The sequence below is a fragment of the Vulpes vulpes genome, chromosome 3 (genome assembly GCF_048418805.1).
Source record: "Vulpes vulpes isolate BD-2025 chromosome 3, VulVul3, whole genome shotgun sequence".
NCBI lineage: Eukaryota > Metazoa > Chordata > Mammalia > Carnivora > Canidae > Vulpes > Vulpes vulpes.
In genome coordinates this window covers 11556020-11569740 of record NC_132782.1, presented here as the reverse complement: position 1 = coordinate 11569740, position 13721 = coordinate 11556020, and the positions used below count along the sequence as shown (strand labels likewise).

General features: G+C 35.2%; 1 protein-coding gene across 2 annotated transcripts in view; it reads right to left on the bottom strand.

Moving 5' to 3' along the window:
• Window positions 1–13721, bottom strand: part of CSRNP3 (cysteine and serine rich nuclear protein 3) — a 189354-nt gene that overhangs the window by 139640 nt on the left and 35993 nt on the right. Inside the window, exons 3-4 of one of the 2 annotated variants that reach the window (XM_025994290.2) lie at window positions 8124–8194; window positions 5948–6036 (exon numbers count right to left, since the gene is read on the bottom strand). In XM_025994290.2, the coding sequence (XP_025850075.2) occupies window positions 5948–5960 (13 nt within the window). In that variant the 5' untranslated portion in view covers window positions 5961–6036; window positions 8124–8194. The remainder of the gene's footprint in view (window positions 1–5947; window positions 6037–8123; window positions 8195–13721) is intronic. The other variant, XM_072751810.1, reaches the window with a different exon arrangement.

The following is a 13721-nucleotide window of genomic DNA, read 5'->3' as shown; positions in this document are numbered from 1 at the left end:
CTCTGATGATTTGTTTGTGCATGTGTATTTGTAGGCATTGATATCCTATAGACATGTGTGTGTAAAATATAATTCTGTCCCCTAATCAAAGAAAAAAGCTGGAGTCATTGCCATTTAATTAATAAAGTCTTAAGAGTGGTTTGGCTGGATCAGGGTCAGCAAGGAAGGTAGATGAACAATAAGCTGAGGGTGGATCTCTGGGGAGCACTGTAATTTGAGCAAGGGTAAAATTTCAAGAACTTTTGTGGGCCTGGTATTTAGCCTCTACGTTGTTTATTGTTTTAAATTAGCTGACTTCACTCATTTATGTTACCTATGGCTTCATATCAGTATTTGAGTCTGTGATTCACAACTTTGTGAGAGAATAGAGAAAGCAGAACCTGTCAAAGGGGCCTTTACAAAAGGGTCTACAAGGTGTCAGGCAAACCAAGAGGGAGAGGTGTCACAACAGTCCTGGAAGTGGAAGAAGAAAAATGAAGTTAACAGTGTCGAATACCCCTGAGAGAGCCAGTCAAGATACAGGCTGCTAGGTCATCCGTGCCTTCAGAGAGAGCGTGCTCTGCTAAATGGGGTTAGAAATCAGATGGCATTGTGCTGCAGAGTGACTGGATCTTAGAAATCGGAGATAATGAATGTAGACTGCTGTATGGAGTGTTTGAATGGGCTGGAGAGGAGAGAAATTGGATGGTAGTGCCCATGAAATCTACTGAAGAGAGAGGTCAGTTTGTTTTTGTTTGTCAATTTACTTTTTAGGATGGAAGTTTGAAGAATGTATACAGGTTGAAAGAAAAGAGTGAGCAAAGGAGAAAAGGTTGAAGATAAAGGACAAAAACGAAATAGCTACTGGCCAAAAGCCTCAGCATCAGTGAGAGGAAATACAATCAAACACAGGCTTTGCCTTGAATAGGAAGGATTCCTGATCATTTAAGATTGGAGGAAATAAAGAGTGTTGATAGATGTAGCTGTTTGATGCTGGAGGGAATTGCAAGGATGCACAAGTAGTTTCCACACAATGACCTCAATTTTCTTGTTAAAATAGCAGGTGCAACTGAGAATGAAGGGGAGAGATTGCATGGCTGGAGTGGGGTGATAAACTTTTGAAATAGTGGCTGACCATGGTCAGAGCGAAAGGATTAGTGGATGCTATCGAGGAGCTAACTTGGATTAGAAAACCATAAATCTGCAGAGTGGATCATTTCATCCTGCAGTACTTTTGGGCCTGGGCGTGAGAAAAGAGAAGGTTCCCTATCTACTGGATTGAAGATTGCAGGTACAGTGTAAGAAAGGACAGGCTGTAGAAATGTAGAGATTAAGCTCCTGGTGCCCAAGCTAAATTTCAAGCAAGACTTGGAGAACATGGAAAAATCCAAGTCTCCATGAATTCAAAGAAAAAGAAGTGAAACGAAAAAGGGTTTATGTCATTTGTAACCTAGCACCACTCCTGACTTAAGCTTCTTCTTAGCTTATTTTTCCCTTTCCCTAATTTTCCTCACTTGTTTCATATCCATTCATTATGTCGTATGACACATTTTCGACACAAGGCCAGATAAAGGCAAATAAAAGAAAACTAAAACCACATAGATGGTCAGACAGAGGTGAGTTTCACAGTAATAAGAGAAGCTGTCAAGTGTTTTGGTTGAGTTTTAATTGAAAACAAGATACTGAAGGTGGCTAGGAGGCTTTGTGGTTGCTATGGAGGGGATGTTTATTGAGGTTGTGGAGGTTAGGGTTTGATCAGTGGTTCTCATCTTGGAATAGTTTGTCCCAAGGGGCCTTTACAAAGGCAACGTCTAGAGACATTTTTGGTTTTCCCGATGGAAGGGGAGGAGTACTCCTGGTGTCTACTGCCAGGGATGCTACTGAACTTCCTACAATGCACAACATTGCCTACACAATAAAGAATTATCTGATCAAAATGTCAATATTGCTGAGGTTGAGAAAGTTGGATTAAACTATTTATAAGACTGATGAAAGAGTGAGAATGGTAGGAAATCATCTGGAGAACCATTGAAGAAAGGTGGAGAAGGCCCCACCCAGGGCATGAGCATGCCACGTAATGTGATATTCAAAAATGTATATTTCTGGGTGGTGGTTTGCAAGAGGATAGAAGAGTCAGTCCATGGGGAACTGGATTTGTCATATGAATTTATAAATTATTTCTCAGTTTAACTTTTAGAAAGCGAATATAGGGAGGATGAAAGCAAGGGAATTTAAATTTTCTACTTGCTTTTGATAAGTCACATTTCAGTTACCCTTAAACAGAAGAGTTTCTAGCTTCCTTTGAAGCTTCCAGATGAATGCAAAAAAGATTAATATTGGTTTGGAAGGAATTTATCTCTGACACAGTGAAATTACATGAGAAGTCCTTGTTATTTGCATGTAATGAATCACTAAATTCCACCCCTGAAACTAAATAATATACTATATGTTAACTAAATTGAATTTAGTCATTGTTCTTTTTTTTCTTTTTAAAAGATTTTTATTTATTTATGATAGTCACACACACACACACACACACAGAGAGAGAGAGAGAGAGAGAGAGAGAGAGGCAGAGACATAGGCAGAGGGAGAAACAGCCTCCATGCCCTGGGAGCCCGACGTGGGATTTGATCCCGGGTCTCCAGGATTGCGCCCTGGGCCAAAGGCAGGTGCCAAACCGCTGCACCACCCAGGGATCCCACTAAATTGAATTTAAATAAAAAATTTTAAGTTTAAAAAGCATATTTTAGAAAAACAAAATAAGTCTTTCTTTTCTTTATAACCTTCTACTAGTCTTCTGCATCTCTTATGTTTTCTTTTCTTTTGGTTTTCGAGAGTACCAGTTGCCTCTTTTTGGTCAAACTCATAGACTTGACTGTCTGTTCTGTTCATACTACATGTAATAAGTACTCTCTGGTTTGGTTTAATTAAAATAGACCTCCCAAATAATTGTCACCCCCACTGCATCGTTCTTGTAGTACTTCAATACGGGAATTTATTTCTTTTAGATGATATACTATTTACAATATCTGACTTTTGTAATATTGAAGAAGTGGCAATATTTGATAGGTTTTGAGACTTCCTAATCCAATTTTTGCTTATTTTGATGATTAGATATTCCTTTCGCATAGACTTATTAACACAGAAAAAGAATTGATTTAATTTCTTTTTCTAAATATCAAGTTAGTGAAACCTTGCAACTCATTCATCTATAGTTTAGATGGGTTGCAAAAAATGCACAGGTCATCTGGGCCATACACACCTCCAGATTCCTGTGCTACTCTGTACTTAATGTTTCTTAACATCTCATAGAAAATTCCAACCAGGTTACCATCAAAAGAAACTTGATAACTCATTTGTTGATGATCACAAATAGATTAATATTTTAATTTCCAAATCTGCATATATCTTTTACTAAATGTACAAAGAAAGACATGTGTCCTTTAAAAAATTAGTACTATGGGAATGAGATGGTATTTAAATAACTTCCTTCTGTCTTTAGTCCCAGTAGTTAGGGCTCTCCTAAAATGATAACCAGACTGTTGATGAAGCAACAGAAAGACAATTATATAGAGCTTTTTAGCACCAAGTGTCATCTATATGTATTGTCATAGAGATCTATAACTACTTAGGGTCATAATATTTATTCAATTCAAAAAAATTGGATTAATTTTCTCCCCTACACAGATGAATAGTCATAGCCTTTACCCCTTTAGTAAGTGATTGGACTAATCCAACTGTGCCTTTATTGCAAACATTTTGACAACATTTTCTGTACATGTAGTAAGTGTGGTGTATTAAGTAGTAAGTATATTATCATTTTAAAAATACATCTTTTCCTTCCGGTGAAATTAAGGAAGACACATACTAGCTATTTTATATACATTAACAACATTTACTTTAACAAATGATGATTTAGAAAACTCACCAGCAGGCATCGTATTTCATCACATTCATTTTCAGTTGGCACTATTTGGGCAAAGGTAGTATCTATTTCTTTTGTATAAACTATGCAATACTAAGTCATTCAGCTTATTTTAACACTCCAACTCTACAGTCTATATTCCTTTTCCTATTTTCTTTTTCTTCATAGAACTCTAACCACCTAACATAATATATAATTATTTTTTTATTGCTTATATATTTTCACCCTCTAGAATGTAATTTCCACTGAGGCGAGAATACTGGTGTTTTATTCACTGCTGTTGCTCCCATTCACATAGTAGGCACTTGATAAATAAATATTTGTTGAATGATTGTGGCTCTTATGTAAATTAATCTAACCACTTATTTAATGGTGCAATTAAGCAGGAGATGTCTTCACTGACTTTTCAAAAAAGTTTTACTATGTTTAATGACTTGATCTGTTTTCGCTTATTCAGATATCACTGTGCTTTTCATGAGGAGCACAGTGGTATGCAATGCCATTTCAAGCAGTCTGGACTCCCAAACTACTGTAAATTTTTTACTCATCCAGCTACTATTTGTGTGGGGATCCCTTAGAGGTTTATAGCTTTCAATCCCTTTCAAACCTACATACATGCCTTTCTAGGTCATTGGGGAAATGATTTAATTCTCTGGTGAGCTTAATAATGAAGTTGAATATACTGGAAATAAAAAAAGAACACCAAGTAGGCAATGCTCATCTTTGTTCTTTTCATAGATGTTTGCATAACTACTTTCTACAACATTAAATTTGCAGTTGTGGCAAAAACAGAAGCTTCTTTTTTAAAATCTCATATTACTTGTGTTGTACTTGAAGAGTTACTTTATAAAATGTCAATTGGGTGTGGGTTGTAGTAGATTACAACACTCCAATTGGTATAAACTCTCACTATGCTAGGCTAATAAAAGCCATAATGTGAAGATATGAACAATCCCCAAATAATTCTCTTTGCACTTTAGAATTCATTACATGCCCTTTTAAATCTGGATTGTCTATTTATCTGTTGCTTGTGTTAATAATAAAATTAATTTCTGAGTAACATATTGGTTGGGCAATTCTTGAGAACAAGAATCATATCTTATTCATTTTGAAACAACCAAAGCACTTAGCCCATTGCCATGTATATGGTAAGTCCTAAATAAATTTTGAATGAATATATCCTTGGATGAGTGAGGAAAGATGTAGAAGATGTAGAAGACAAGCCTGACCAAGGCAATCAAAATAAAAGATCATCAATATTTTCTCATTTTAAATTATGAGTTTTTGATATTGGGTCCTACAAAATAAAGAAGGAAGAAATCATTCATTTTCTCCAGCTATCCCATGAGAATAAACTATTTCAACTTACACTGTAATTCAAGCTTCCAAATGAGTATTTTATATTAGGTTATTATTACAAGCTGTTTAATAAGCTGTTTTATTTTGCTTTTCTTTTCCAGACTTAGGACTCCAAGCAACATAGAGAAGGTTCTCAAAAACCCTTCTGCTCATTCATATAAACAGTCATTTTATTGAGGCCACATTTTCCAACAAAAGCAGAATTTCTTTGACTGTACTTAGGGAAAGTCAGGGAGTGAATTTCAAAGGATTGTAGAAGGTTGATGATCATCTATCCTTCTAAATTATTTGTGTATATGCATATGTTGCAGCCAAAGATACACAAATAAATGAAAACTGTGCAAAGTAGATTACATTTCTTAAACAAATCGGAAATAAAATTTTATAAGGATGCCTAATATTTATTTGTATTCTAACAGTGCTACCCATTATAAAGAACAAAGCAAATTTTAATAACCAAAGGTTTTCTACTGAAGCAATATTTCCTTTAAACATCCCCAATTGAATTAAACAATAGATTTCTGGTATAAATGAATTTTTAAAGATTTTGAAGAGATCTCATTAAAATATGTATTTTAAGTAAACATGTATTCTTAGTATTCAATTACACATCAGCAGGAACAACTTGGAACAGTTTATATCTCAGATCTGTAAAAGCATGAAAATAATGTGTAGATTGCTAACCTTGAGATCTCATGAACTCCAGTATCTTCCTGAAGACTCTATGCTTCTGAAAACATCTTTTCAGTCTGTTGATATCTCCTTATTTTTCCCTTAAAAAAGAAAATATGTCAATACGTCATATAAAGTTATATTTGCAAAAAGAAAAGCTAACTACATGATGTAAATGTAATGTGACACAGGAAAATCCATAAGAATCTTGAAACACAAACAAGGCATTAAATATAGAACTAAATAATCACACCGTATATAATTTAGCAGAAAGAATATCCATCCTAGAAGAATGTAGCAAATTTCTAATCAATAAACAAATATTACTACGTGCCAGAAGCTAAAGACATTTCATCTTATTAATCAGCATTACACTAGATTACAATAACTTTCTGGTTTCCAGGAGATTCCTTGCTTCAAGACAAACAAAAATCCAGGAAACTCAACCAAAATATTATAGCTAAATAGTTGACAGTGATCACGATGAATATTTATTGTTTTCTGATTTGCTTAAAGGAAACTATTTAATAATAAAATTAACTCAAACAGTCACATGGCTTGGTTTTAAGATACCTTAGGCTTTAAGAAAATAATTTAGACAAATTATTCTTTAAAATAAACACATTTTAAGAAAAATCTTATATTTGAAATTACAGTGCCATAATTCAAAATTATTAATGCAATAATTTTAGAAGCTGATGAAATCCTCACAGTAATTATACACTTGTATTTTTCTCATACTAAAGTGTACATAATCATTTTCTCTAAAGAATTAATGAATTTTCCATTCTAACATGTTAAAGTAAGTAATTTTGTCATATACAAATGTAAGTTTTCCTTAATGATGAGGTAGAGAAGTTTGTGAACAGTGGTTCATTTATTATTTCCACAATTGCTAGAAATGAACTATCATAGACCATGGTCAATAACAATAGGTAGTGTAGAAATACTATACATGAGTTGCTTGAATGAAGAAATAGCATGAGCAAACAACATAGGCTGAGGTTGTTCAAATAAGCTTAAAACATCAAAATCTTTAAGGAAAAAAGTTCTCAGGCACATTGTGTCTCTGGATGCCTCTTTCTTCTTTTAAACTTTATGTATATCTGTATGTATACATGGATTTAGAACAGACTAGAATATCCATAGTACTCACTCACAAGTGTTACCAAATTATGGTTAGAATTATAGAGATAACTAGACATTATTAGTCCAGTGTGGTTCTGAGGAAGTCCAGATTCAGCAGAAGAACTTAAGAAATTTTGGAGAGATTGATTCAAAATTCAGTTTTAAGTATAGTTTTAAATATCTTAAACTCCGTTGAAAACATTATATCCTAGAATATGGCATACTAAAGACCGCTGAAACAATTACTTGCATTGTCTGTTGCACTAATTTTGAGGAATATTTCAGAATATAACTTTTCCATCTTCTCTGTTAATGATATCTACATGTCCTGAAGATTGCAGTTCAAGCAATTAAAAACCAGTAACCAAGTATATTAACAGATCTCTCTACCTGCTCATAATATGTCCATTGAATAAAGACTTTGCAAATTATTTGCAATTAAAGCAAAATATTAAAAATAAGTTAGATGCTGCATTGAGTATGTCTATAAATGTCATTTATAATCTCAATTTAAATTTTCTTGTTAATTACAATGAATTCCATATTATTTAAAATCATTTTTACCTATTGAGGTATTATTTAAGATTTTATCCTAAAAATAAAAAGGTTTTGCTTTTATTAAAAAAAAATTAGGGGTGCCTGAGTGGCTCAGTCAATTAGGCATCTGCCTTCCACTCAAGTCATGATCTCGGGGTCCTGGGATTGAGCCCCACATGGAGCTCTTTGCTCAGCAGGGGGTCTGTTTCTCCCTCTCCCTCTGCTATTTCCCCTGTGTATTCTGTCTCCCGTGCACTCTCTCTCAAATAAACAACTAAAATCTTTTTTAAAAAAAGGGGAAACTGCTATCTAATTCAGTCTCCTTATTTTATAAATACGAAAACTAACTGCTCTATATTTGACATGTAGCTAAATCTGAAGAAAGAGATTAAGTATTTTTGACCACTACTGTTAAAACTGGAATTGAAAACAGAATTGTATTTTACAACTAAATAAATAAAAGACTTTTTTAGGCATTTAAGGTAGTCTATTGAGAAAAACAAAAGTATCTAAATTTACATACCTGCAATTACCATGTAATTTAGATGAGGCCAAAGGACCCTTGGTAATGGAAAAAGGAACCCAAACTCTGACCTGTTTGAAAGTCAAATATATAAGCATATATTTAATGGACAGGATTAACCTTAGGCCAGTCAAGGCCCTGGAAGGAGCTCATCACAAAGGAAAAATAATTCTGGAAGAACATGTCATTTTCAATGCAAAGTTCCAAGATTGGGCATCTGAGGATCAGTGCTAGCTCTGGGCACAGGGTGCTGTAGTTTTTGCTGGAAACCATTCCAACTCAGCACCTTGGTTCTCTGGATGTGACTTGGGGACTTGGGCTGTATGAGACTGTGTGAGGAAGTGTGTGGACACATACATGACAGCATTTATAGAATTGTGCTAAGATCTATGGATCAAGAGCACTCATGCTGAGACCCAGGCAACTTTGTAAAGGAATAACCCATAGGTAGTGTATCTCAGAAAGGTCGAGGGGCTGGTATTCTTCCCTTGCAAGGCCTCTGGGCACATCAGTGGTGATGTATTATGCAAGATAGGTGGGGACTGACATTTTCCTGGAATCCCATGTCTATAAAGGAATCATGACCTAAAGTGGATACCCCTGGCATAGCCTGTTATACCAGTACTTGAAGGGGATCGCAGTCCTCCTATGGGTGGCCTTAGCAGTGACAAGGTGACATCTAAGACTGATTTGTGGACAAATATAACCATCCCGGGCACTAAGGAAAATATTCAAGGAGAGTGACATTTATGGAATACCAGAAACATGTATACTAATGTAAATGCAACATCACTGTCCTCATAAATTTTTTGTGGTGTTCATCTGAAGAAGCTCAGTTTATGATGATAAATTCTACGAAAATTAACATTAACATAAAACTACTATGTTATGATTTAGGAATGTGCATCTAACATTCATGGTTCCTATCTGGTCTTTTCTAAAATCTAGGATTTGATTAAGAAATTCCCTGAGCCCTAGTTTTTCACTTTTAGAAATTTCTGCAATCTTACAGAGCTAGAGGGAATAGCAAATATCACCTCTCATACTACCAAGATTCTTTGGTTTCCTGGTTGCCCATGGACCTTAGTGCAAACCATCCTACAAATCTCAGCAGCTGTTTGGAGCGGCAAGGGTAAAGGCACTCTCCCATGTTCAACATTTTCCCTAACGGGCACTTTTAGCAGGCCAATGAGGCACAAAGCTCCTCTTGGCATGTTTCGATCAATAACCTTGCGAGACTTCACTGAGGTTACTGAAGGTCACATTTCAGTTGTAGTCTTGACTGAGCATAAGATCATCTTGTATTATTCTGAATGAATGATTCATTGATTAACTATAAGGAAATATAACTTGCTTAAGATACTTTTATCTTGTTTCTGTCTTTTTTTTTTAATTTACGATAGTCATACAGAGAGAGAGAGAGAGAGGCAGAGACACAGGCAGAGGGAGAAGCAGGCTCCATGCACCGGGAGCCCGACGTGGGATTCGATCCCGGGTCTCCAGGATCGCACCCTGGGCCAAAGGCAGGCGCCAAACAGATGCGCCACCCAGGGATCCCTTGTTCCTATCTTTTAAAAAAAAATCTCTTGCAAATCTCTTGCCACGTTTTTGTGAATAAACTTGTTCTTCTCAGGATCACAGAATTTAAGAACCCCAGGCTGACCATTTCTGCATGTCTGGAAGCCTGGCTCATATCAGTTTTAGTACGTCCGAAGGAAATGTCAATGTATGACCACGAGTGAAGAAAGGTGATTTTGCTGTTCACTATTTCTAAGGTGTTAATAAGACTTAGAAGTTCAGTGCAAGAGTTAAATTGCATTTGCAACTGCATCTTAAAGTAGAGTATTGTATAATTAATATGCCTGCAACCAGTAAAAGCATCATTCTCTCTGAAGGACAGCTTCCTGACAGAAACAAAGGGCCTAGGGCAAAAGAATCTAGCAGGAAAGATGAATCTGCCATGTAAAGTTTGACTTCCTAAAAGAATAAAACCTCACTAACAGTCACATTGATTCTACTTAGAATTAATTCTTAAGTAACAACACCACTCTAATTTCCTACTCCACACACAGTTGACGTGCAGATATCAAAATACATGCAGCATCTACTCATTTACCAAACAACAAAAAATGAATTGTCATGTTTTCCTCACATGTGTTGAACTATAATAAAGTAGTATCACACGACCAAAAAAGTTTTCTAAAATGATAGCACTTAGTCGTTCCATTTCAGTAAAGTGGACAAGAGTTATCAAAACAAATTAAATCAGTCCTAATTAGGTATTTATGTATCAGGTAGTCACCATGGGATTCCTCTACTCAATCAGCTGTGCTCAAAAGTTTACAAACATTTCTCTGGAATTGTTCAGACGGATCTCTATTTAACACATGGGAAAAGACGTAACAAATACAGGAAATTTGCAAGATTTATAAGAAAATCTAGGTGAAAACTTAGATAAAAATTTTAAAACCTGAAGAATTATATAATTCTCTAGAAAATTTTCAATTAGTGAAATTGACCCAAGAAGAGGTACAAACTTGATAAAACAGATTGGAAGAGATTAAAAAGATGTTTCAGGCTCTATGATCGCAAGGGCAGTTAGGATCAGCAGGTTACAGGGAAGCCTTAAAAAACCTTTATAACAAAAGGTTGCAAGTTGTTTATAAATCTCACCAACAAAAGTGTTTCTTGACCTTTACACATTTTTCACTCCCTCCACTCATGTTAATACTTTCTACTCACCTAATTTAGGGTCTCTTATTCAATATGGTAGACTATCCTTGCATATAGTCTCACCTCCAAGACTTTTCTCTCTCCTTTTCAAATCAGCATGATTATTTAAAAAATCACTTGGCCAAAATCAGCTCTCTTCCTGTGAAACTACTCATAGTTGCTGAACAGAAAATTATGACTAGAGAAAATGTAGGATATTGTATCACTGCCATAGCTCTTGATATATGACCACAGACTTCAACCCTATGATACTACTAACAGAAGCACCTCTGCTTCTTTGCAACTCTCCAACATTTCTTCTCATCTCCTTTCTCTCAGTTTATGATACTGCTTCTAGGAAAATTCAAAGAACAACTATTCAATTTCCTCTTTCTATCTATATCTTGTATACCCTTGATATTTATACTGATATAGTCAGTCTTCAATCCTGTTAGAATGAAGACACTTCTCTCGCCAACCTAAGATCAATCCCTTTTCTTGGATTCCATTTCCTCTTAACAATTTTAGGTCTTTGTTACTGCGATTATTTCATCTTGCTCTGGATCATTCTTCCCCCATTCCTTCCTTTTACTGGATTATTCCCAACTGTCTGCAAATACGTTGTGGTATCTCCCAACTTTAAAAAAGTACTGGAAGTACTATTCAACAAAGTACTGGAAGTACTGGAAGTCCTAGCTGCAGCAATCAATGAAAATAATTATAAGGTATCCAAATTGGTGAGGAAGAAGTAAAACTTTCACTATTTGCAGATGTATACAGAAAACTCAAAAGACTACCAAGAAACTACCAGAACTGATAAGTGAATTTTGTAAAGCTGTAGGATATATAATCAATGCACATACTTCTCCATTTCTATATGCTAAAAATGAAGCAGCAGAAAAATAAGTTGCGAAAACAATATCATTTACAGGTGCACCAAAAATGAGAAAATGCTTAGGAATAAATAACCAAAGAGGTGAAAGACCTGCAATCTAAAACTATAAAACACTGATGAAAGAAATTGAAGATGACACAAGGAAATGGAAAGACATTCCATGTTCATGGTTGGAAGAATATATATTGTTAAAATGTCTATTCTACCCAAAGCAAGCCACACATTTTATGCAATCCCTATTAAATTACCAACAGTGTTTTTCACAGAACCAGAACAAACAATCCTTAAATGTATATGGAGCCACAAAAGGCCCCATACAGGCAAAGCAATTTTGAAATAGAAAAACAAAACTGGAGGTATCACCATTTCAGGCTTCAAGCTACGTTACAAAGCTGTAGTAATCAAAACAGTATGGTACTAGCACAAAAACAGACACATGGGTCTATGGAATAGAATAGAAAACCCAGAGATAAACCCACTTATTTGGTCAATTAATCTTCAACAGAGGAGGAAAAGAACATACAATGGGAAAAAGTCTCTTCAACAAATGGTATTGGGAAACCTGGACAGCTACATGCAAAAGAAGGAAACTGTACAACTTCTTTACACTATACACACAAATAAACCTCAAAATGAATTAAATATTTAAATGTGAGACCTGAAACCATAAAAATCCTAGAAGAGGGCACAGGCAGTAATCTCTCTGACATCAACTCTAGCACTATTTTTCTAGACACAAGCCAAAGAAAATAAAAGCAAAAATAAACTACTAGGACTACATCAAAATAAAAAGCACAGCAAAGAACACAATCAATAAAACTAAAAGGTACCCCACCAAATGGGAGGAGGTATTTGCAAGTGACATATCCAAAAAACAGTTAATATCCAAAATATATTTGTTTAAAAAAACTGATAAAATCAACACCCTAAAAGCAAAAATTCCAATTAAAAAATGGGCAGAAAATATGAACAGACATTTCCTCAAAGACATACAGATGGCCAACAGACACATGAAAAGATACTCCACATCATTCATCACCAGGAAATTGCAAATGAAAACCACAATGAGATATGACCTCACACCTGTCAGAATGGCTAAAATCAAAATCCCAAGAAACAGCTAGGTTTGGTTAGGATGGGGAGAGAAAGGAAACCTCATGCACTGTTGGTGGGAATGCAAAGTAGTGCAGCCACTGTGGAAAACAGTATGACGTTCTTCAAAAAATAAAAAATAGGACTTTCCTACAATCCAGTAATTGCACTACTGGATATTTACCCCCCAAATTACAAAAAACACTAATTCGAAGGTAAACTTACACCCCGATGCTTGTTGCAGCATTATTTACAATGCCCAAATTATAGAAGCAGCCCATCAATAGATGAATGGATAAAGAAGATGTGGTATATATATACATAATAGAATATGACTCAACCATAAAAAGGGATGAAATCTTGCCATCTACAACAACATGGATGGAGTTAAAGAGTATTATGCTAAGTGAAATAAGTCAGAGAGAAAGACAAATACCATATGTTTCACTCATACATGGAATTTAAGAAACAAAACAAACGAGCAAAGGAAAAGAGAGAGAGAGAGAGAGAGAGAGAGAGAGAAACCAAGAAACAGACTCTTAACTATACAGAACAGATGGTTACCAGAGGGAAGGTGGGTGGGGAGATGAGTGAAATAGATGGAGAGGATTAAAAGTACACTTATCTTGATGAGCACTGAGTAATGTATAGATTGTTGGATCACTATTTGTACATCTGAAACTAATATTACACTGTAGGTTACCTATTCTGGAATTAAAATTTAAAACTTAATTTAAAAATCCCTTTACAACAGTTTCCCATCTCATCATCTTATTTCTCAAGTCCATTTTATAGCAACTTCCCCAGAGAGGGCATTCTCCATTGCTTAGATGCAAATCTATACTGAACTCCTCCAAATTAGGCTTCGTTTTTACAACTCCACTGAAGTAGCACTTCCC